The 25,701-nt window shown below is 41.8% G+C and overlaps 1 protein-coding gene across 3 annotated transcripts in view; it reads left to right on the top strand.

Annotated features, from left to right (window-relative positions):
• The window catches only part of NPTN (neuroplastin), a 66,554-nt gene that overhangs the window by 28,771 nt on the left and 12,082 nt on the right, over nt 1-25,701 (top strand). For 2 of the 3 annotated variants that reach the window (XM_082444223.1, XM_082444222.1), the window contains exons 2-4: nt 9,010-9,181; nt 12,664-12,758; nt 23,924-24,057. In XM_082444223.1, coding sequence (XP_082300349.1) covers nt 9,010-9,181; nt 12,664-12,758; nt 23,924-24,057 — 401 coding nt within the window. Of the gene's footprint in view, nt 1-3,745; nt 4,094-9,009; nt 9,182-12,663; nt 12,759-23,923; nt 24,058-25,701 lie in introns of all 3 variants that reach the window. The other variant, XM_082444224.1, reaches the window with a different exon arrangement.

The raw sequence follows: 25,701 nt of genomic DNA, 5'->3' as shown, positions 1-25,701 counted from the left end.
TGGTTGCTAATAAACTTTCCCTTGCCACAGTACTGTGTAGAGAGGGTGTTTTTTTTTTTTTTTTTTTTCTTTTCCCTACTGCTAGGAGGAGAAATAGATCTGTTTTCATGATTTTTGATGAGTGTTCAGCTATCAAGGAATCCCCTACTTGGTTTGTTTAGAGGCAGTGTGGTTTATTGGAAAGAACCATAGACTAAGAGCTGAAGACCTGTGTTTTGATTCCAGCTCCACTCAGGATTAGCTACCTAAGTGATCTTGATCAAATCATGAACCTGTCTCTGTACTTGCCCTATGAGCCTTGTGAAATTATGTGAACGAAGTGAGATGTGATATGTGTGAAAGCGCTTTGTAAACTGTTTTATAAAAATTTCAGGTGCTGCCCTTTATTAATTTGGCCACTGACCACACCACCAGAGAATTGCCTGTAATGTCTTTTTTAAACTCTTTCCTATGAAGCCAGGCTTTTCAAGAGAAGAGTGGTGGAATCATCAGAACTATGGGGAAGTCTTGCTTCTGAACCATCTTTTGTTTTCTCACTCTTCTCTCCCCCTTCCCCAGCACACACACACACGCACAAACAGAATTGCTTTAGGACCTCTTTGATTCTGTGCTGTTCTATCTCCATTCTTTAATAGAATTATAATTTTAAGGAGTTAGTGATTGTAGTGTGCTGCACATTCCAATGGAGGGGTCCTGAATTTTCATAGCCTGAAATTATTAATTAATTAATTAATTACATTTAAGTGGTGACAAAAATATCTGTAACTTTAACTACAAAAAACTTTCCTGGCCCAGTGAGGCACATTGACTGCAATTGTGGAAAGTGTTAGGAGACCATGCTTTGGCTTTGGACACACCTGTATTCCAGTCCAGACTCTTTCACTGTTAGTTTATAACTGTGGGGAAAGTACTCAACTTTTTTGGGCCTTAGTTTCCACATCTTTAAGGGGATTATAATGGCACCTATGTCATGTTGTGAGGATTAAATGAGATCATGTAAAAGTGCTTAGCACATCATCTAACACATAACACATACTTAGAAAATGTTACCTGTTGATATACATGTCTAATGATAAGTAATACTAGTAATAGCTGTCAAAGAGAGCACAGATAGATGTCTGTTGTTAGTGTTTAAGGGATTTTTACTTTTGTTTTTAGATAAGTTGCTTAAATATATATCATTTAATTTACTAATTCAAAGGACATTTTCAACTTGGTCCTCTTGTCCTGTATGCAAGTAGAAAACTGAACTAAATCAGATCAGCATTCCTCCTTCCTTTGGAGTGTCTTGTCCAGGGGTTGCAGTGTCAGTTTGAGTGACTTTTTTGGTTCTCTGCAGTGGGGAATTGTGTTCAGACTGTTTCTCAGCTACCTTTGAATTGTGGTGTGTTGGGATTTGTGATTATATTGGAATCGGATGGGTTCTTGGTGGTTCTGGACATATTTGCAGGCATTCCTTTTACGTTAGCGTAGTTAGTAGATTGGATGAACAGACTTAAATCTAAGCTTGTTTTGAAGTGCAATTCAGAAGAAGGGAGAAAAAATACAGAACAAATCCACTAGCAACATATTTCTAGAGCATAATCAAGCACATAATCACAGCATTTGAGAGGACATAAACTCCCCCAGTTCACAGAGAATGTGAGAATAAGCATTTGTGATTTCCACTTAATGATAAGAATATGATTAAAACAGAGTAATACTTTTTACTGCTCTCTAGGGATTTACTGATAACCAGTTTTCTTTAGTGATTGAACCAGTAGTAAAATGAACAAAACCAGCTTCCTTCTCTCTGTATATTAGTTGGCATTGACTTTGACAGGTGGGCAGGTGGCAGTTTGTGAGACTAAAACATAGCTTCTTGGGTACCCCTTTATCTGGGAGTGAGCTCAGCTTTTCTTGCAGGGGCTTGGTGTCTCCCTTCTGGAATTCTAAAACTTCCCCTGCATCTGAGAATGATATCTTTTTGGCTTCTTGGGGCCTCTCATAGCTAGTTCCTTTCAAGGAACTGATGTTGCATCTCAAAAGGTAGTTTAGAGTGGCATTTGAAGGCAGAACAATTAATCTAAGGCTGTTAATTACTGTTTCCTGTCCTTCCCAGACTCTGAATCTTTTATGAATTGAAAGACTAGTATGAATTTGGAGTTCTTGACCTCTACTTGAGTAACTGTAGTACGTCCCTTAGAGTTCTGAGGTCCCTGGTGTAGAGTTTATCTCCAAAGGCAAATACTTCTATGGATATAAACAGAAAAATTTCCACTTAGCAACCTGCATTTTCAGCCAGCCCCATTATATCCTTGGCTTTTGGTCTGTAGGAAAACTTCCATTGAATTCATACCTCTCCTGTGAAATATTCTCCACCTGATGTTGGTAGATACTGGCCCCACTCTGCTCATTGCAGAGGATCTGGCTAGGTCCCAAGAGTGACTCAGAGTACCCTCTTTTAGCTTCTCACCTGTACTTTAGATACTGAATTACCTTAGCCTGAATTGGTAAAAATGCTGAATGAACCCTTGGTGGTGGAGTAAATGGGTGAGAGAGAGTATGCTTGCACTGTGATATGGACCCCTCTCCAAGTTCTTCCAGTAAGTCTGGATTTTTTTTTACTCTCTTTTTGCCATTGCCACCTTGTCTTATGGAAGTGTAACCTCAAGCAAATTATGGGCCGTTGGAAGTAGTCATCAACTTTTAGTTCCTGGGCAGTGCCTGGGCCTAACCTTCACCATAGAGTTTAGTTTCATTCATCATTGTACAGTTCTCATTCTTTTTGATCTGGCCTCTAGGAGCCAGGCAACTAAATTAATGTGAAGAGAGCCTGTCAAATGCCATGGTTATTTTTTTGTTTTGTTTTGTTTTTGTTTTTATCCCATGGTTATTTTTAAGACTTTTCAGGAGATTTTTTTACTTGTATAAATTTATGGGATTATGGAGGGCATAGTCCCTCCAGACACTGGCAATGAGTTGAGTAACTGTTACTGTTGGTTCTACTCCTGAGCTGACCCCCATAGTATTTCTTACTCTGAAGTACAGACTGTCTTGCTCTCCTGTGCCTGAGGGTCTGCATTCAGGTCGAGGCTGCTTCACAGACATTTGGGTTGTTTGCCATGGGCCCAGGGAAGAAGAGGATGTGGGGAAAGTCTAACCTGAATTCAGGATAGGATCCTGCATGAGAGAGAAATTTGCTAGCCTTTCAGTTGAAATTTGGATTGTGACTCCCAAAAGAAGGTGTCAGTAGATCAGTTAACACTTCTTGTTGTGACCCATAAAAGACATTGCATGTCTAACGAAGTGTTCACCCATCCAAAAGAGAGATCCTGACTTGCATATAACCTATTGCCACTTCCCGTTATCTTTCATCACTTGCCTGAGTTTGGAAAGGTAATGGTTTGTGCTCTAAGGAAAGAGATTTCCCTGAGACCCGAGGCTTTCTCATTCCTACTGGCTGGGCCCATTGCTAAAACGCTTTCCAGTGGGCTTGCTTCTGCCTGGCCAGCACCTGGGCTGCCCCAGCTTGTAATTAGCCTGCCTTTGCTTCATAAGCTTCCCAGGGTGGTTCTTCTTCTAAAAGCTTGTATGAAATGCTGTTTACTGTCTCTTTATAGTTTAAAAATGAATCCTTTTTGTTCTTTGCAGCTCATTTGCTTTTTTCTTTTCTTTTCTTTTCTTTAAATTACTATTAACACCTGTTGATTCTTTTTTTTTTCTGATTGGCCTGTCACTGCATTCCTGCTCCCCCTCCCTCTAGCTGGGTTTGTCAAGTCGCCCATGTCAGAAACTAAGCTCACTGGGGACGCCTTTGAGCTGTACTGTGACGTGGTCGGGAGCCCCACGCCAGAGATCCAGTGGTGGTACGCAGAAGTCAACCGGGCAGAGTCTTTCAGACAGCTGTGGGACGGTGCTCGGAAGCGCCGTGTCACCGTAAACACCGCCTACGGGTCAAACGGCGTGAGTGTGCTGAGAATAACCCGGCTCACCTTGGAGGACTCTGGGACTTACGAGTGCAGGGCCAGCAACGACCCCAAGAGGAATGACTTGAGGCAAAACCCTTCCATAACATGGATTCGAGCCCAGGCCACCATAAGCGTCCTTCAGAGTGAGTCCAGCACCCTACAGTAGTAGTACTGTAGTCACTAGAGGTGGCCCGATGACCCTTCCCTTCTGCTTCCTTTCCCTCTTCCCCAGTATGATCACTCACCCCACCCCTTGTCTTCGTTTTTTCAAACCCACGATCCTTCTGGTTGTAGTGTATGAAAATATTTGTGGCAACTTTTTTTTTTCTTCTTTGCTGTCCTCTTTACCTCCCTTATCCCCCAACCCTTCTCTGTGTCTTTCTCCTCAGGAACAAAGAACTTGGGGAAATTTGTGATTGTCCAAAATCATCTGCATTGGGAAGAGGTGGGGAGGGAGAACTGGGGAGGCTAACAACAAGAAAAAAAAAAAAAACACTTAAAACTCACAAAACCAAGCAGTCAAACCAGGATAGTGTTGAATTGTTTCTTTCCCTCTACTTTAATTTTGTAGTAGGTTTTCTGCTATCCTTTTGCTGATTTATTCTCTGGTGCCTTTCTATTTTTATTTCTCTCCCCAGTCTAACTACTTTTTATTTCTTCTGTTCAACTGTTTGAAGCTCTCTGAGTAGCTGCCTTCACCTCTATGGTTTTAAGTTTGTGTCTGCCCAGCCTCTTCCCTCACTGTGACTTAGTGTCATCCTGTTCTGTGATGGGAATGTTGCCATGAGTGTGGTGTGGTGATGTGTTTTGGTTGTTGGGTGGCATGTAAGCTTGGATATTTCCATAGTTCTAGCTCTTTTTCTTTTCTAAAACAGTAGCATGTGCTTCTCTGATAACAGCCCTCCACTGCAGCAGTATACTCCTCACTGGTCCTGCCCAGCTAGTCTCCTATTCTCTTAAAAGCAGCAGCCTGAGATTTCCTCCTTATGTCTTGCTGTTAGGAGCCAGGTGACTCTAAGCTGCAAAGTATTTTTTAAAACCCCATCATGCTGTTTCAAAGTCAGAGTTGGATCTGTTGACAGATAGTTTGACTCTGATGACTGACTGTTGGCACAGCAGTCACTGCCACACTATCATTCCAGAGGCTGGCAACCCCAGAAATAGTTTGGAAGCCATTCACACTGGCCTTTCTTGTGTCTTAAAAAAGGAAACTAAGTTCCAACCCTGTTCCTCTGTGTGGTAACAGTGAGCTGAGCAGTTGGCTCAGAATCCTTCCCTTCATCTGTAGTAGCAGGTACAAGTAAGACATCAGACACAGGAGCTTTTGTGGCCACCTCTTTCTAGATAGTGTCTTGCTGCTTGTATGGTGGGAAGGAGAGGGAGGGAGAAGCCACCACAGAGCCAGTGCTTCTGGCCAGAAAGAGTTCTAGCCCACATCTGTCCTTATTATAGTTGAGGAAGCATTCTCCATTTAATGGAAAGATCTTCTGGGTTTTACACCTTCTTGTCAAGGACTCAGTAGGAGTCCCTAGAGCCAGTTCAGGCTTAAAGAACTGATTGATTTAGAGAGAGTAAATAAAAATAGTAAATTACATTTATGAGGATATTGGTAATAACACAGGAGGTAATCTGACATGGGCCTTGAATCTATATACTTCTATGGAAAATAGCAAGTTACTTGTGTGTTCTTTATAGCAACTCAGAAGATGCCTATGAAGAGGACTTAGAGTAGAGTTAGAGGCTGCTGCAGTTGGCACTGTTGAATTAGAGAACCTGCTTCTGGAAAGGGAAAAAGAAAACCTTGTCTATGTGAAAATGGGGAACATTAACCCAGTGATTTTTCTTTTATTTAACGATTTTTTTCCCTTGCACGCCTCCTTCTCCTGCCCCCTTGCTCCTTTCCTTGTAAAAGCAGAATTACCCAAATGGCCACAAAGCTCTGCAGAAGTTTGTAGGCATGGACTGGGCTGGGCATTTGGTACTTGTACTTGCAGGAGCCTGACTCAGGTAGACTCATAGTTAAAAGGTCATGCCTTGGGGCTAGAAGAAGATGAGGCTTTGGGGTACCTACCTCTTAATCTCGAGAGTATACAGCAGTCTCCCAGTTTACTTAGAAATTAGCTTCCTAATTTTGGGGTGTCTGCATGTGGTTGAAACAAACCCTGGCTAGTTCAGACTCTCCCCAGACCTCCCTGTCAATCAGTTGACGCTAGTTAACTGTTTTAGAGAGCCAGGCTTCTTTTTTTTTCAACACCCTGAATTCCACTCTAAATGGATTTTTTTATGATTTCAGCACCCTCGAGGACATTTGTCTCCAAGGGGAAGTTGAAATTTTCTATCTAAGAATGACCTCCTGGCAGTAACGTAAGGCAGGAAGAGAAGCGTGCCCAGTTTTTAGGTTCTCTCTCTGTCCATAGCATGTTCTACATATGAATGATGGCTAGGGTAAGTAAGGGTCTCCTAACCAGTGCTTATAAATAGGAGTAAGTGGCAGGTAAGAATTTTTGAGCTTCTCCTAAATGTTCATCTCTCTTGGACTGTCATGGGCAATGCTTGACCACCAGTGTTCAATCAGAAATAAAAGCCCCCCACCTTCATCCTGGTGCAGAATGCAGATGTGGCACCAAGGCCAAGGAGCTTGGTCTAGCACTGGTTTCCGTATACAGTAATTACAGGAGGGAGGTTACCCCACCCCACAACCCTCCTATGGTGCAGAATCATATTTAAACCTATTAAAATTATCGACTTGCTCCCAGCTGACTCTTTCCTGGATCTTAAACACTTAAGGGAAAAAGTGCTTTCCTTTGCCTTCTGAGAATTCTTTGCAGAAAGTCTACCAGGTTGCTTTCATCACCTTCTTAATCTCCCTGAGCTGCAGTGGTCATTTGCATCATCACAGGTAAGAGTAGCATTTGCTTTGGCCTCCTTGTAATTTAAGCATCTGGAAGCTCTTGGCCTCAGAGTTTAGCCTTTCTCAGTGCAGTCTGAGAGGAAGTACCAGAAGGCGAGTCCCAAATGGGACAGAAAATAAAATTGAATAATAAAAATTCAGTAAAAACCTAAAAGTGTGTTTGGATTTTAATGTTGCCTTTATATTTTTTTAAATTTCTGTGGAGTACTGGTTCTCTCTTTTTATCGCTTTTGTTTTTGCTTGGTTTTGATTTTCCTGAAATTGTGGTGCTTTCTGCCGATGGTGTGTGTGCGCCTTCCATTGCAGGGTTTGCAGCTGTTCTGCTCGACTTAAGGCCCAGGGATTTGGCTTCTGTCCAGTGTGTTTTGGAAACCATGGGACACCACTGCGCTAATGTGTTTACATGCATCTGCTTCTGTCTTAGTGGCTGCTATGCCTCCATTATCTGTACATAGAGACCCTGTTTGATGTTACGGATAAGGACCAGTGCTGAATGAAAGATAACCACTATCCTTTTGCCAGAATTGGAAAATAATTAGAACCAATTTACTTGAGCAAACTTGAGGATTTGCTTTATTTATCACAAGTTTCTTTGACGATATGAGCTCTACAATCAGAAATGTTACATTGATTAGGAGGTGCTTGGGCATTACATTTTTCATGTGTCCCATGACTTCTCCGTCCTCTCCTGCTTCCTGCACAATGAACAAAGCTTAGTTCCAGTGAAGGGAGAGAGTTTTGTCTTCAAGAGTTAAGAGTCAGCACTATACTTTATAAAATGGTGTCAGGGAGCTGCTACAGAGTTGTAGACAGGAAGTAGCCAGGTGTAGGGAAATGGGAAGTTAGTCAAGGATTTCTGAGAAAGAATTGGAAAAAAAGTAAAAGAGCAAATACCTCTGATTGTGGATTGGAAAAGATGGCTAGTTTAGACTTTACCTGAAAATGTTTGACCAAAAGTAGAAAAAGAACTAACCATGGGAAATGATTAAAGATAAATAACGACAAAAGACAATAAACAAACTTCAAGACTTTAACATAGTGATGGAATTCAAAGTGCTTTAAAGATGAACCTTCCAGTAACGGTATTGATATAGTGTGCCTTAAAAAATTTCTGTTCGATGTGTTATAATATTTGACTCAAATAGGTTATTTTTGTAGATACTAAACGAGTGATCCCAGGTTATCTAAGCCCAGGTAGAACCAGAAGATGAAGTATATAACTTGCCCTAGGGTGGAAGGTGTATGGGGGTGTTTTTGGGTTGGAGGAGGAGGGTTAAAGAATTCGGTCAGATGTGTTTTCTAGGCCCAGCTTTGTCACTAATAATAATTATGGCCTTGCACAAGTCATTGTACCTTTCTAGCTCTTAAAGATTGGGATTCATTGAACTCACTCTTAAGGGCCTTTCAGCTCTAAAATTCTAGGAGCCCATCATACCAACATATACCACGTTCTAGTTATGATTATCTTAGAATGGAAAGTGTTTTAAAGTGCAATTCTGAAAAAATTTTGTCTTTGGAGTAAAATATGGGCTGGAGAGAAGAACTGATGGTTCCTTAACAGTTTTCTCTTGGCAAAATTTGGAAAATGCAATAGACTTTCAATAGGAAATTTGCTTTTAGGATCTACATTGTCTTTTTCTGCATAATTAATGGCCAGGCTGGTTTGCCATAGATTTATCAGATTTAAATGTGGGAAAAGCCATACATGCCTAATTATAACTATTACTTTTCAAGGCAGGAAGTTTATTAGTTTATTAGTTATCTAAATGATATTGCCTTTGTCTTCAGAACTGCAAAGTGGAGCCTGATTTTCTAATTGAAGCCAAATTGGTTGGTGGTTCTTATCTCATAAAATGGTGGTATTCAAAAGTGTAAGTGGATTGTTGCCAGTGCAAGCATTCATAATACTCCCATTCTTTTCACGTCTAGGCCAACTGGTCTTCAGGCTGTTGTCTGCGCTAGTGGTCATTTGCTTATAATCATTGTTTTTCCTTTCTTGACTTCCTCCAAAGTGGCAAAGTGAAATTCCTCATGTGGTCCTGTCTGCCCTCCCTCTTCTAGTCTCCCCAACCTACCCCATCCAACTCTCAGGCCAGGGCTGCAGAGCATGGAACTGTGGCTCCCTATCATTGTGCACTCTTATTACAGAGCCAAGGATTGTCACCAGTGAAGAAGTCATTATTCGAGAAAGCCCTGCGCCCTCTGTCACCCTGCAGTGTAACCTCACCTCCAACTCTCACACCCTTACATACAGCTACTGGACAAAGAATGGGGTAGAACTGACTGCCACTCGTAAGAATGCCAGCAACATGGAATACAGGTGAGAGGGGCTAGCAGCTCCTGGGAAGATGGGAGGGAACATGGTTGAGTTTACTTGACATTCATAATCTGTAATTATGCTATGTGGGAGAGACATGGTCCTCCCCTGGAGACTCTAATCCAGTATATCTGGGGTGAGGCCCAGGAATCTAGAAAGGATTTCTAATGAGTGGCCAGGTTTGAGAGCCATAAAAGATCCCTTCACTATGATAATAGAGCAGCTGAGGGCATCGGGAGTGATTTGCTTAGGATAACAATGCTAGTCAATAAAAAAGCCACAATTGGAATGTAGGTCTCTTGACTAAATCCAGTGGTATGAGGAATCAGATTGGAATCTGATCTAGGACTCTTAGAGCAATATCACCCTAAGTGATATTTCCACTGAGTAGATTTCCTAGTGAATTACCTTTTAGGAGTGTTTATTATGATCATAACCTGATCAGGACCAGTGGATACAGAGCTCATTAGTGATCTGGAAAAGGATGGTAGCCTGGAAATACCCTTTGATGAAAGGGGGATATTTGCTGGCAGAAGTTACCCAGCACCTGAAGATTTGGTACTTTTTTGGAATATCTAGAACACCTGGCACCTCACCTTTCAGAATAGTTTGTTCCTAGTTGAAAAGGATCAGCTAATCCTATTTGGCAGGATGATGCAGTGCAAAGAAAGAATGCACTGGAGTGAGACCAGGAAAACCTGTGTACCTAGTAGTAGCAAGGACATTCTGCAGTATTTTGCAGAATTGAAATCATTTCATACCCCTTATTTAATTGACCCACATTAATTTGTGGATCCTCCTTTTTTTCAGGTAAGAAAACTGAGACTCAAAGAGTAATAATGCTTGACTGCTTTCAGGGCCTCAAACTGTACCTAATAAGTTGCAGAACCAAGGCTAGGTTCCAGGTCTTCTGACTTTCTAGAATCTAGGTCATTGTTTTTTTTTCCGTTTTTGTTTGTTTGTTTGTTCTTCTGCTGTATTATACCATTTCGTGGCAAGGTAGTTAATCTCTCTCCACTGTAGTTCCTTCTGATATAAAATTGGAAATATAGCCTCAGATATATCCTCATAGTTTGGAAAAGGTTAATCAAATAGACATGCTGAGTGGAATAAAAGGCATCTATTCTTGGTCTGTCCATTAGTTTTACAAGTTTGTTTTTTTATAATACCTCTTTCAAGGTACCACACATCCAATCATGTTTCTCTTGGGTCTTGTACTATGTTACCCACAAAGCTTTGAACTGTAACTTTATGTAAAGTTTGAACCTAACTTTATAGAACGACTCTTCTTTTTTTTTTTTTTTTAAATTGGAGTATAATTGCTTTACAATGTTGTGTTAGTTTCTGCTGTACAACAAAGTGAATCAGTTATATGTATACATATATCCCCTCCCATCTTGGACCTCCTCCTCCCACCCCCCAGTTCCTACCCATCTAGGTCATCACAGACCACTGAGCGGAGCTCCCTGTGCTATACCACAGGTTCCCACTAGCTATCTATTTTAAACATGGTAGTGTATTTTTCCTCAGCCTATTTGAAGCTCTCCGGGGAGTGTTCTGCATTGTCAGAGTTTTTCAGGGAATCTGTAGAGTAACAACTCACATTTTGTAGAGTAACAACTGATAAGTCCCTTGGGCCACCTAATAAGTTGGCCATGGAGCCAGTCTCAGACCCTGCTTCTGCTTAGCCTGTAGGGGACATTTTTGATTTGCTTTAGTTACTTCCCAATAGCTAGTCAAAGGAAATGCTGTGGGGAGATTTTGAGCCCATAGGCATGGCCTCAAGTTTGGGAGTCATCTCTCAAGGAACTTACTGTAGGCAAGTCTAAGCCCTAAAGATATTGCTGCTGCTGCTCCTCCTCCTCCTAACTCTGGAACATTTGCTAAGAGCAGCTAACTTGTGTCTGTTTCCCTATTGGGAGCATATTGATATAAGAATAGGCATTTGTGACAAATTGAGAAGACTGTTGACAGCTCCTCTTAGAATCTTATGCTGCCATGGGTGTGCTGAGACAGTCCTGTGGGTGGGCTATGTCTCTCCTCATCCATACTCTCTTCAAGTCTTTTTTGGGGTGAACAGTAAGATGGATAAATGCATTTGGCCAGTGTTTGAGGTCAGGCATTTTTCTCGGACATTAGTGCAGTGGAGATTTGACCATCGCAAGTATCATATTTTAACCATTGAGCAAAAGAGTAGGAGCAAAATAATGTTTATTTTCTCAACTGGAAGCTGATGTTTCTCTGTTTTCTGTAATTACACACCAGCCTTTCTGCACATTTGGGGGGATGTGTCTAGGCCAGCACGAACTGAGCTGATATGAAGCTGACCTTCAGGGCCAAGAAAGCTTGTTTAGGATCACCCTATAGGATTCAGAGGAAATACTGTTCTCTTCATACACACTTCTTACAGTCCTTTCTTTCACTCTGCTTAACTTGGTCTGGATCTGTGCATAGCTGTTCACTCTAGGTTTGTGTTCATTCACGTGTTTATTCATTTTTCTACTATATTCCAGGCACCAGGGTATGTGCTGGGTATAGAATTGTGTACCAAATAAACAGTGCCTATCTACATAGAACTTGGTCTGTAGGGAAGACAGACATTCATCAAGCAATCACATAAATAAATAGTTACACATTGTGATAAGTGCTGTGAAGAATTACAGTGTAGTATGAGAGAGAATGTCAGGGAGAGGGATGTCACTTAGATTGGGAGGTGGAAGTGACGTGTAAGCCAAGACTGATGGAAAAGGACTTAAGAGGCTAAGAGTGATGGGACGAGCATTCTATTTAAAGGAGCATCTTGTGTCAGGGTTTTGAGGTAGGAACAAGTTCAGCACATTGAAAAACTGAAAAGAGACCTGTAGGGCTAGAAAGCGGCTGAGATGACACTAGAGAGGGGCCAGATCATGCAGGGCCCTGGAGTTCTAGCTGCACCTAAAAGTCTTAAGAATTGAGCTGCATCTCTGTGGCTGATGCTCTGATGGCAGATTTTTTTCCCCCATTATTCCTATGTCCTGTTAGTAGACTTATCGAAAGGCATGCTACTAAAATGCAGGGTAGGAAGAACACTACTACTAAAAGTCTTCAGGGAAATGCAGAAAAAGATTTGCTTTTTTTCTGCTCTTATTTATTTGACTGGAACCACCAGGTGAGCAAGAACTTTTTGGTGATGGCTCCATCTTCTGTATCTAAGTGTAGATTATAGTACTTTGTACAGCCCTCTCTTTTGATTACTTGCTTTCTAGTTTATTTCTCCCAATAGACTGGAGCATCTTAATGTTAGGGACCTGTATTCCTGACACCCAGTAAGAAGTAAATTATTAATACACAGAGGGAGATTTTTGCTTTCAGTTAGGAGGAGGTGAGTTGCATGTAGGGGCACGACTTGGAGAGCAGGGTCCGTGGTTGCCCCTTTGATTCTCCTTTTGTTGTGTATTTTGACTGTTCCCAGCTTCCTTACTTGATTTTTCTTCTCATCTCTGCAGGATCAATAAGCCGAGAGCTGAGGATTCAGGCGAATACCACTGTGTATATCACTTTCTCAATGCTCCTAAAGCAAATGCCACCATTGAAGTAAAAGGTACAACCCAACAGAGGCTGCGGTGTGAGCCTCTCACTCTCCTTCTGAGACACTGACTTGGTCTGGGCTTCCAGTCTTTGAGCTTTTCTTGTTTTCATAACGGGAGGCAATATAATATTATGGTTAGGACTGAAGGGTCAGGAGCTCAACTGCCCGGGTTTAAATCCAAATCCCATCATTCACTGTCTTTGTGACCATGGTGAGTTATTAACTTCTCTATGCTTCTGTTGCCTCATTTGTAAAACCTAACACGTGGCACATGGGTAGGTTAGAGGGATTAAATAAGTTAATATAGTAGGTTGAACCATATGAAATTGCTGTTTTTGTAGTTCAAAAAATGTTTCAATTTTTGTAGTTCAAATGTTTCATATGATTCATCCTTAGGTAAAGCTCTTAGAATAGAGCCTTTGAAGTATTATTATGTAGGTATCTCCAATGGGCCAGGATTTGGCAAAGTACAGTGTGCAGGGTGAATATAAACTCTTTGTAGGTAATTCATTAGAATTGTAATAAAAACTCTGGGTGCATGGCATCTTAAAGATGAGATTGTAGCTGAAGGTTGCAAGAAAGGCCAGTAGAACTGTAAGAGTCAGAGCTAACTAACGTTTAACCCAGCTTTCCTGTGTTATTTCAAAGAAGCATCTGAGACTCAGAAAAGTGAAACCACTAGCTCTCTGTCACACAGTGAGTTTGTGGCAGAGCTAGCATAGAACCCAGGTCTTGACTCCCATCCCTATGATTTTCCATTTTATAAAATGACCATGGGGAGGCAGGGCCACTGTTTGAGGTCAGACTGAAGAGATGAGGATCTTTTTTAGTCCTTTTTATTTTGCTTAGGAAGGACAAACTTGTTCTCTAAATCTATAGGGTGATCCCTAGAAGCTGGAAGGATAAATTTAGGAAATGCGAATGGCCTATATATATAGCAGGTATTCAGATTTTCCTTAAAATATTTGGAAGACTAAAAATTCAGACTCAAGAAAATCTTAGAGACAGTCAAAGTTTCTATTATATGTTGTTACTAAAGGAAAGTAGTGTCTTGGTGACACTTGCCCTAACTTGTGTCCTTGTTGACATAAGGACGGCCAGTGCCTCCTCTCGTGGCCAGATTCGATTCTAAACGCCTGGAGGGGTGGAGTCACAGTGCCATGGTTACAGTCCACACAGGGCAGAGAACCTAGGATTTGATTAACTCCGTGGCTTTTCTTGTAGAGATCTGGGTTTATCTCTGTTTTTGAAGAGTGCCATATTTATTCAACATGAGGATGAAGGTGTGATAAAGCGTTTTCTCTAAGCCAGCCAAGGGCCCTTCCCCACCTGGATGAGCTGAGCTACGTGGGGAGATGTTTCACTCCTTCATATGAGATCTGAGGCCCTGCAACATTCCAGGCTAAGCTTTTGGCACAAAGTTCAAGTGCAGAGGGAATGGGATGGGTGAGGGAGGGAGAGTGTCTAGTGTCTAGTTAATCGAGGTCTCCAAGCCTAAAGGGTAATTACATATAATTCCAAGTCTTGACTAACTCTAATCATATTGATCAAGCGTTAATGATTTCTAAGCAGCACTTTCAGGAGTAGAAAGAGAGTTATTTTTCCATTGGTTTGTCTGCTCAAGAAGATGAGGTTCCGATGGCCCCAAAGGCATCTTTCCTCACATTCTCTTTAGCAGATAAGAAGTGGTCTGGAGGCTGCAGTCAGGAGTGTCTTCCGAGGAAGTTACAACATGCACAGTTATCTCACCATAGTGAAGGCACGTACTGTGCTTTGTTGTATTTGTACTGTACAATAACCCTGTGAGGTGGATTGGGCAGGTGGTATTAATATCCTCATTTTAAAGAAGTAGACCTTAAGAGAATTCTGTTTTATATAATCCTAAAACATATTCTGTGACTAGCTTGGGCAGATACGTTAGTCTGTCAAGAAAATTCATATGGAATTCTAGTCTTTCTTCCTTCTCTCTCCTGACACCTGGATAGAGAATAGCTGAAAACTTAATGTCTTTTAGGTTAGAGATAGTTTGGTCTGGTAAAGACTGAACACTTGGCTTTTCTTGTGTAAGTTTAGGAGGGTTTGCCATAGGCCCAGGATGACATTCTAAGCTAGCTCCCGATTATGGTTGGGGTAGAAAACTGCCTTGAATTTACAGCGGTATATGTATTGTTCCCACAGCATTTTCATATAAACTCTTGTTTCCTTAGTTCCTCTAGGGTGGGGTAAGAGACAGTTATCTTTTTATAGCTATAATGATTTAGAAACTCTGCTGAGTAATAGAGAGGCAAGAGGTGGTTGCACCTAAGAACAGAGAAATTCAGGGGGTTCAGGGAACATAAGTGGCCTCTGCCAGAAGGAGTCTCTGAGAATCTTCATTTGTGGTTTTAACTAAATCAACATTTCAGGGCAATATAATTCAGACCATACATACATATTTCTTTAGCACTTATTCCACACTCAGCCTTTTCTTCCCCATCTGGCTTTCCCTGCAGTTGAAAACTTCCCTGGGGTGTTGTTTGGGCTCAGCACTGTGGGGAGTGAAGGACTTAGACTAGCCAGAGGCTGGCATTATATGTCACATGACCAAATCTTGAGTTACTTGTTATGTACAAAAGAAGAGAAGGCTGAAGGAATCAGAGGGAGGGATACATATCTGGGAACAGACCTGAGGTGGCAGTGCTTTTCCACCTTAGCCTGTAGATCCCTGTCAAGAAAGGAATTTTAAGGATTGTCGTATATACATGTAGTAGGCAAGGCCTTGCACCTGAAGTAAGGTTGGTTTGTTTTTTCTTTCTCTTTTTTTAAAGGACAAGAATGAGGCACAGTATAAACAGGAAGATACTATTACTGTTGAGGATTACATTTCTTAGGTACTTGGCAGGTGACCTGAGCAGATGCTGGGGGAGGAAGATGGAGCAGGGCTGGCCAGGGGGAGAGGAAACAGCAATGACTACACCTTGTGGGACCTCGGTCCTATCACCAGCCTCTCTAGGGATCTGCTTAGATAACTCTGGGGAGGCTTCTCTTTCCTTTTTGAGCTTTTTGACTCCTCAGAGGTTGTGTCTTCTGGAGACTCCACACCTTACCATACAGCATTTGTGAAAGAATAGGTGTTGAATTTTCTATCCCTGTAATTATTCAACTTTTCTAGCCCTTAGTCCCTCCCTCTTCCTCTTCCTTTTCTAAAATTAAAAAATATGCTCACAAAAACAAGTTAAAGTTTTCTATGTAATTGACAAAGTTGAAAAGAGAAAATACCTCTCATGACTCCCAAACCCTATCCTCACCCTTCAACCATTTTGATTAATCCAGTAAACAAGGAGTTTGAGTTTTATTGCTGTTTTTAGAAAAGGATTTTGGTGGTCAACAAGTCCTCTGCGACAGACATGCCATTGCCGCTTGTGAAAGGTACATCCCAGCCCCAGGAAGGTTTGGGTCTGGTGTTTTATTAGGGCCGTCAATTGTGTCTCCCTGCTCATTGGGCATTTCAAATGAGTTTCAGTCTTTTGGTGGCTATGAGAGCCAAGATTGATCTTGTTTTTCTTCTCCCTACTTATTAGCTTTCTTGCTATTTGAATATTATGACTAAATGTTAGGCTTTCTAGAAGTGACTTTGCCCTGCATCCCTGTTTCCTACTCTGTTGCGTGGCCTTACAACTGATATATCAAAGTTCACACTGGCCGAGGCGGACTGTATGGTGATGGTGACAGATATCATTATTAGGAGTAATAACACACCTCTCACGTTTGTACAGCACTTTCAGCATGCAGAGCGTTTTTGTGCTCATTTATTCGTTTGACGGGCAGCTAGTTTGACAGGTGAAGATGCTTAGAGGTTGTGACATAGTTGAAGTTCAAGCTGATGTCAAAGCTGGTTCTGTCTCAGAATTGCCCTGACTTGAAAAGTCTCTGAAAGCATAACAATAATATCTTGAAGCTGCTTGAACATTTTGAACATGAACCATAGCCCAAATAACCATACCTGTTCCTTCTTTTCCTCTCTTCAGGGTGCTACCCTGACCTACCTTAGTAAGAATAAGAACAGTTAACGTTACTGTGTGCTTACTGTATGCCAGGCACATTACTTGTCCCTTTCCTCTCCTGTAGTCTTCGCAACTCTGAGGTAAATGCCATTATTATCTCCACTTTCCAGGTGAGAAAATTGAGGCTCCAAGGGAATTGAATGATTTGCTCAGTGTGACATAGTCAACCTGTGGGGCCAGAGTTCTCACCCAAGCACCCTAGTACCAGAGCCCATGTTCCTAAGCACTAAGCCACACCGCTGTGTTCAGCATATAACAATGTAAAGGTCTTGGACTGACAGAAGAAATGGGTTCCAGTCCTGGCCCTGCCATTAAAAACTTGCCGTGGGGGCTTCCCTGGTGGCGCAGTGGTTGAGAATCTGCCTGCCAATGCAGGGGACACGGGTTCGAGCCCTGGTCCGGGAAGATCCCACATGCCACGGAGCAACTAGGCCCGTGAGCCACAATTACTGAGCCTGCGCGTCTGGAGCCTGGGCTCCGCAACAAGAGAGGCCGCGATAATGAGAGGCCCGCGCACCGCGATGAAGAGCGGCCCCCACTTGCCACAACTAGAGAAAGCCCTCACACAGAAACGAAGACCCAACACAGCCATAAATAAATAAATAAATAAATAAATAAATAAATAAATAAATAAATAAATAAATAAATAAATAAATAAATAAATAAATAAATAAATAAATAAATAAATAAATAAATAAATAAATCAATCAATCAATCAATCAATCAATCAATCAATCCAAAGTTAAAAAAAAAAAGATATAAAAAAGTCAACGCGTTCAGCTTGGGGTATAGTGAGGTCATAAATTACTTGGGGCTAGAAAAAAACAAAAAACAAAAAAAACTTGCCGTGGCCCTGACTAGTCACTTTCCTTCGTTGGGCCTCAGATTCCCCAAGTGTATGATGAAGTAAGATGAGATAGATGATCTTGAAGGTGTTGTAAGGCTCTAAAGGTCTGTGGTTCCCTTATGTGGACACAGATGAGAGGTTGGGTTAGTGAAGGAAACGATTTCTAAGCTTCTTGTCCTAGTAGTAGTGACTGTCAGGTTCTTAACTTTGAGACTGTCACCTCAGTGCCCCCTACACCTCCACGCGTATATCTCCTTGTCTTATGAGACACTCACTTGTAGTCCCCTGATCTCAAACACTGATGCCAGGAAAAGTGTTAGAGCAGTGGTTCTCAAACTTGATTTAAGGTATATGAAATGTGGCCTAGGCATCAGGCTTATTAAAAGCACTCCAGATGATTATAGTGTACAGCCAAGGTTAGAATCATTCTTAGTGGAGATTTCAGTGCCTCCTACTCAGTGGTTTCACCTGCAGGAAAGGGAGAAGCCTCGTCCTCAGAAGGCAGCACAAGTCCCAGACTGCTTTAGTCTTTACAACCACTGATGAATCTATTCTGTATAATTATTGAGCCAAAAAGCCAACATCTTTCTTCTTAAAAAAAGTACTTATTTATTTGGTTGCGGCACGCGGGCTCCTTAGTTGTGGCAAGAGAACTCTTTGGTACGGCATGCATGTGGAATCTAGTTCCCCGACCAGGGATGGAACCCAGGCCCCCTGCATTGGGAGCACAGAGTCTTAACCACTGCACCACCAGGGAAGTCCCCCAACATCTTTCTTGCTTCCATCTCAGCCAGTCTCATATTGTTTCTTGGGCTTGGCCCTTGGCTAGCAGTAAATCTTAACTCTCCCTCTGCCTTCAGCCAAGCCTCTATTTTTGCCTATAGAAAATATGAGGTGTCTCTGGGATTTGATAGGTTGCATGAAGGAAGCAAAGAGACCATCTCTACATTATCAGTGTGTTGTATGATGAGACGTTGTGCAATATCTTTAAGGATGGAGTTTCTTTGAAAATGAGTTGCAAGATTATGAATTTGCTTTGAAAAGTGAGCACTAAATAAGCAGTCTAGGTAAGAGGCCCCATACCTTGATCCTGTCTCAGCTCTGTTGTGTTAACTTTATTTAACATCATCTTCAGCTGAACATGCCTCAGTTGCCTAAGCTGGCATTTTCTACAGCCACCAGCCTGGCAGAGAAGCTGGATGCTTTGCTTTAAATGCCTGCGGGTTAGGCAGCAGAGGGTACTGAGGAACATGCCTTTGTCCTCAGCCAAAGGCCTAGATGATGACATTGGGTCAGGTGTTGGTGGGTAACTAAGACTCTTTTGGAACCCTGGTGTTGCCATTTATTAGGATACTGGAAGGGTCCATCTATTAACTCATGGTATTAGAGTATGTAGCTAACAAGGCCAGATCATGAGTTAATTCCCAAGTGGGTGTGTGATCTCTTCTAAGGATCTCTTTGTTACTTCATTGCTACCCAGTCTGTGCCTCCCTGAGAAGGTAAAGGGAATTAAGCAGTATTTGCTCTGTCTGACTCCTCAGACCTGCCTGCAGACCAACGGGACCTAGTTAAGTAGGTCCTTATTAAGTGGCAAGCCCATATAAGGCGAGGCACCATAATCAATATAAATAGGCCACTAATCAGTATAATTTGTCAGTATCTGACCTGAGTAAACTTTATTAGAGCCACAAACAAAAGTCCTGCTTGTATTAGCAAATAGGGAGAAAACACATAATAATCAGCATCTTTTTGATTTCTTAGAACTCATAATGCCTGTCTTAGCCTAACCTTTCCTTTCCCTAACTAATAATGCAATTTAAATGTTTATTTTTGACCCTGGGCTCCAATCGTGTGCTAGATTGATATAGAGATGTAAATTAATCCTCATAAGACCTCTATGAAGTGTGGGTATTTTATTCCCATTTTACAAGAGTAAATATTGAAACTCAAAGGATTTTAAATGACCCACCTTAGGTTACTCAGTGAGTAATAGAGTCTCAGTAGAGCCAAATTTCTCTGGCTTAAGTCTAAAACTCTTTACATTATAGTATATGAAGTAGCTAAACTCTGACAGATAAATCAATCCGACCTTAGGTCTAGAGCGTTCTAGTACATCTACAAGCAAAGATAACATTTGGGCAGTTTGCTGTGCAGTTACCATTAATGCATGTTGTATATTTTTATTGTTTATGGACTCTGTTCTAGTTTGGTTATTTTCCGTTCTATATGGTAAAGTACAAAAAACATGGCCTCTGGAGTCAGATAGCCCTGAATTTGGATTCTGGCTATACCATTTACTAGCGGTATAATTTTAGATGTTAAATAACTTTACCAAACTTGAGTTTTCTAATCTATAAAAATGGGGTAATGTCTGCCTCATTGGGTGGTTATATTTGTTACCTGATGCTGCATAATAAATTACCTTAAAACAACCAATACTTACTACCTCATAGTGTCTGTGGGTCAGGAATTTGGGAGCAGATCAGTGGGGTGGTTCTGGCTCAGGGTCTCTCCAGTTGTTGGCTGGGGCTGGAGGGTCTGTTTCCTAGATGGCTGCCTCAGGGGCTGTGGAGGAAGACCTTAATTCCTCACTACGTGGGCCTCTTCATAGGCTGTTTGAGTGTCTTCCTAGCGTGGCAGCTAACCTCTCCCAGAGTGTGTGTTGCGAGAGAGTGAGCAAGAGGGAAGGAGGGCAAGGAAAGCCACTTTGTATTTTGTGAACTAGTTGCACACCTTTATTTTTACATATAGATATATTTTTTCTATATATTGATTCATGTTCTATATAGGAAAAAATATATAAAATACATATTTTATAAATATATAAAACATATGCTATATTTTATTCTTTAGAATCAAGTCACTAAGTCCAGCCCACACTCAAGAGGAGGGAAATTAGGCTCTACCTCTTACAGGGAAGAATGTCAAAGAATTTGTGGACTATTTAAGAGGTGGACTCTGAGCCCTAAGGGGCCCCCCTCTCTGACCATTGCTGACATGTGCTCTGAGAGCCTAGTTACCTTTCTTGCTGTGGGTCTGCTGTCTTGCTCAGCTGGTGGGGCAGGAACAGGCTTTCTGATTGAGCAGCAACCATAAAAGACAGAGAGAAGTGAAAAAACTTCATTGACCCAGAGGCTAAAGTGATAGTTGTTATAATCATTCCTTATAAGGTTAGAGTGATGTGACTTGGGTTATTAATCTTCTGTCTTCATGGTACACTAGTGATACTTCCACCAGTTCAAGGGTGAATAATCAGGGCATTATTCTTTTGAGGATATTATTCCCAAGCTTCACTCAGTATTCTTTGCTGAGTTGAGGAGAAAGCAGCAGTAGATCTAATAACCATTGGAAACTCTTAACAGGCTTCACTATGTAAACATGGCCAATAAAGTGGGGAGTGGGGATGCACACTTAGTTCCTGTATAGTCTCCGCACACAGTAGCCTTTAAGGCGCCTTCCCATCTGTAAATAGAAGCCTCTGTAGAATCTGGAAGTAGATGAATGAAAGGAGGACTTGGTGTTCTCCTGAGCACCAAGGCAGGAGTGAAGGCCATCCCCACCTGTCTCCCCAGGTCTTGGCCTTCAAGAATAGTAGCTTTTTAGAGACTGTGGAGCCATAAACCAACTCAGCTTTTAGCCTTCTAGGTGGTTCTTACGTGTAATCTTAGGGATGAGTCTCCAAGGCAAAAGCTGATGTTAGTGAATTCACAATACATTGGAATTAGTCAAATAACTGGGCCAGAGTAAATAGAGTGAGTATTCTCTGTGGGGCAAAGGAGAATGAAAGTAGAAAAATACATCCCATGTAAGCTGATTTCTGAAAGTTACATCTCTACCATTTCCCTGAGCTCCAGACTTGATATTCAGCTGCCTACTTGACAACGTCACTTGGATGTTAAATAAGTCTTAACTTAACATGTCCTAAACTTTGAACTCCTGGTTTTTTACTACCATCATTGCTCCATCCCTAAACAAAACAAAATAAAAACAAGCAAACCAAAAAAAAAACGCTAATTCTTCGCCGTCTTCCTCATCTCAGTAACTGTCAACTCCATTCTTGCAGTTAGTCAGGCCAGAAACCTTGGGATCATCATTGACTTCTTTTTCTCTCCCTTTCCACATTCAGTCCATTAACAAATATATTAACTTAACCTATAAAATATATCCAGAATCTCCTCACTTCTACTGCTACTGCCTTCATCCATACCACCCCCTCCCCCTTGCCTGGATTGCTTCCACTATCATCTCTACAATTTTTGTCCACATAGTAGCCAGAGGGAGCCTGTTAAAGCATATAGATAGTTTCATACCTGCACTTAGTATTCACCAGTGGCTTCCCAGCTGACTTAGAGTAAATGCCAAAGTAATTTCATTGTCCTACAAAGTCCTATCCAATCTGGGCTCCGTTCTCTGATTTGGTCTCCTACCATCGTCCCCCTGTGTTTCAGCCAGATTCCTCCATGCTGTCCTTGTACATAACAAGCATGCTTCTGCCTCAAAACTTTTGCCTTTCCCTCTACCTGGAGTGTTCTTCCCGCAGATATTTGTGGCCTACGCCCTTATTTTCTTCATGACTGTGCTAAAATTCACCTCATCAGAATGGCCTTCACGTACCACTCTGATGTATTTGGCATGTAACGAGTGCTCAACAGATATTTGTCCAATGAATGAAACACAACTAGAGGCAAAATGTGGTAGCTCTTCTGCTTGTTGTGTCTCCCTCCTCCCCCATGATGGTGTTTAAGTATGGCTGTGGAGCGTGTTCCTTCCTTGGAGTGCTTAAGATGGTCCTTAATATTTACTGACTGAAGGAAGCTCTGAAGAAGGTGACCAGGTTGAACAGTGACTGACTGGCTGTGGGAGAAATTTGGTGTGATGGGCATTTGAGCCAGCCTGACTCGTTCCCTTCTGTAGTGAGGAACTGTGCCTGGAAAAACAGATATTTCCTTTATATTGTCCTATCTAGAAAACACCTCACGCTGAGTAGTACTGAGCAGGCCTTAGTTTGGCAGGTTGTGGAGATGACTTGGAGCCTTGCTCATTCTTTTCCTATCCAGGTGCCTCAGGAGTTGGTTTGGGAAGCACAGTCTGGGAGTAGCAGGATGTTGGATTATTTTTAAGTCAAGAAAAGCCAAGCCAGTCAGAAGGGAAACATGGGGTCAGCCCATGATATAATACAATTGTACAGGCTTTTACAGTCTCAAGATGAATATTTTGACATCTTATCTATCTATGCAAGACACTGGATATAGGCAGCGGCTAGAAATAACTCCATTTGATAATGGGGTATAGAGTTCAAGCACAGAATAATTAAATAACCAGCAAAACTGGAATTTGGACCAGGCCTATTGATTCTCTTTCCCATCTTCGCCAACAAAGTGACGTCTGGCCTACTTTGAGTTTTATTGCTTTCAGATTAGTATAACTGGTGCGGTAAGGTGGAAAATACAGTTAAGATCAAAGAAGGCCAAATTCAAAGAATTAGCCCCTATCTCAGGCTTATTGGATCCTTGAAACTTATCTAATATTTAAACCACAGGTGCTGTTTATTTCTTCCTAAGTGATCCCTAAAAGCAGAGAAAATCAACAGCTTCTAGCATGTCTAGAAATTCCCCTAAGATTGGGTGCATTGAGATAACTGCAAATCAGGTGTGTATAAATCAGATTCTTAAGCCATTAATAAAATCTCTTGGGACACTGGTTGAATTTCCTGTTCATTTCTTTCTTCCCTTGTGAAGACCAGTTTGCTGCATTCCCTCTTTTCTGGGAGAGCCTTGGCCATTGATATTCATCACGTAGCTTCTCCAAGCATTAATTGTTTTTAGATACCTTGCAGTAGGACTTGATTTTAGGTGTTTGATCTCAGGGATCTCTCATTTCCTGAAGGGAATATATGGCATTTGATATAATACATAATTATTGCTAACACAGGTGTATTAAGAAAAAACCATGACTGGCAGAGAAGGTAATAGCTTCTGTTTGCATTTTCTTTAAAGGATGGCTTAATTTATGCAGTTGCACCTGTGCTCCCTTCCAGTAGGTTGGAGAACCACCTGTATTATTAGTAGAACTTCACATATAGTAATCCTCGTGTCTGCTTTGGTGGGTGGGAGGTTAGGGCAAGTGATTGGTTCCATTGCTCTGTTCTGACCTGAAATGCATGTTATCAAAGCTGAATATGAGGGTGGGTCTAAGGAGAAGCAGGGCTCTGAGCCAACAGTTGGGGCCTTTGTATCCTGTTCAGCATAGGCTCCCATGGTAACTGTATTCAACACTCTTTCTCACAGCTGCTCCTGACATCACTGGCCATAAACGGAGTGAGAACAAGAATGAAGGGCAGGATGCCGTGATGTACTGCAAGTCAGTTGGCTACCCCCACCCAGAGTGGATCTGGCGCAAGAAGGAGAACGGTATGCCCGTGGTGAGTAGGAGGCAGCCCTGGTTCTCTATACGTGGGTCTCTGTGGTTGCTGGAGTTTCTCCTGGGGAGGTCTAGACATCTGGACTAGTTTCTGCAACCTGCCCTACTGGCTGCCGTGGCTTGGGTCACCCTTTCTAGAGTCTTGGTGGTTACATCATGAATCTGGAGGTCATTGGCAGTCTGTGACCAGCATGGAATCCCTATACATGATTTGTTAAAGCTGTCTGTCTGGTAAAGGATTCGGCTGTTTACCTTCAAGATAAGACACCAAGAAGAGCTAACCCCAATCTTAAAATTTTACTATTATTCTGGTACATTTATCCTAAAGAAAATATTGCTCATAAAGTGGTCTTAACGTACTTTTCTTGTTTTTTTGGGAAGGCAAGGCAGTGAGAACAATTAATAATATATTCCTGGAACACATGAAATACTGATTAGGAATTGAGACAATCTAAGGAGGCCCATGGGCAGCCTTAGACATTGGAAATATGACAGTATCTGCTCCAGAAAAGGTCAAAGAAAACATCTTTTCCAATCTGTGGGATGATTCTTGATGGTATTGGGAGAGTCAAAACTTTAGACTCTCACTTTCTCTCTGATTAATGCTTGACCAGTCTTCTATTCTGTCAGAGGGGGTGACATACATCCCTCCCCAGGCTTTGTATGCCTAGCACTCTACTTTTCAGGCATCCTCTTTGACTGCCAGTCTTCAGAATCAGAAGGGACCCTAGAGATCATTTAATCCAGCTTCTTTGGGAAGGTTATACATATTAACCAAGGTAAATTAGTGGCAAAACCACTGAAGTTTCTTGCATATGATGGTATTTTTAAAATACCCTTTGAAGGCTTGTGGACCAAAGGTCACACTCACTAATCACCTCAGGTCATAAGTGAAAAACATGGAATTAGTGAGTGAGTAGAGCAGGAGTTAGAGAAGTTGGCAGCTTTTCAAGTCCTAGGGTTGAAGCTTCACAGAATAACTAATTTTGAAGGCTGTGAGTTTCCCGTTCCAGCCATACCCACACTCAAACGTAGACATGATTTATGCTATAGCTAGACATCATTCTGGGGATTATCTTTGCCTTTCCTCTCTACTGTTTCTGATTATCCTTTGGTTGCTGCATATGAACTGACACATGAGTCAGATGTTTCCCCTGCTAGTATCCCATGAGATTAGTGCTGCAAACCTGTCCCAGCTCCACCCAAACCCCTGGTCATACTCTCACCTCTGCCTTCCCACACGTGCCTGGAGCACTCCTGTCTTGCTTGATCAGCTCTCCTCCCCCACAGCCTAGTTCAAATGTTAGCTCTTCTCCAACTTTCCCTGACTCTTTCCAGCAGTGTCCACTCCCTCAGTGCAATGTGGCTCTATACATACCCTCTGTTGGGGCTTCTTACACGTTCCTTTAACCATCCCTTTGGAGGTCTGGTTCCCTCTTGAGGCCAATCTCCATGTTCATTTTTGTGTCATCCTTTTCCATTTCTATCTCACCTTCCCCTTAGGTAGGATATAAAACATGTAACATGCTAATGTAAATATCTTTTGATTGATTGAATAAACTTTCCTTTAACCCTGTAATTCTGAAAGGAAGTGGAAGTTACGAATTTCCCCCACTCTGACTAGGAGCAAGTTCTTAGCATCGTT

Source organism: Balaenoptera physalus (genome assembly GCF_965194825.1).
Source record: "Balaenoptera physalus genome assembly, chromosome: 2".
Classification (NCBI taxonomy): domain Eukaryota; kingdom Metazoa; phylum Chordata; class Mammalia; order Artiodactyla; family Balaenopteridae; genus Balaenoptera; species Balaenoptera physalus.
Note: the sequence above shows the minus strand (reverse complement) of the source record. Positions and strands in the feature narration are given on the sequence as shown.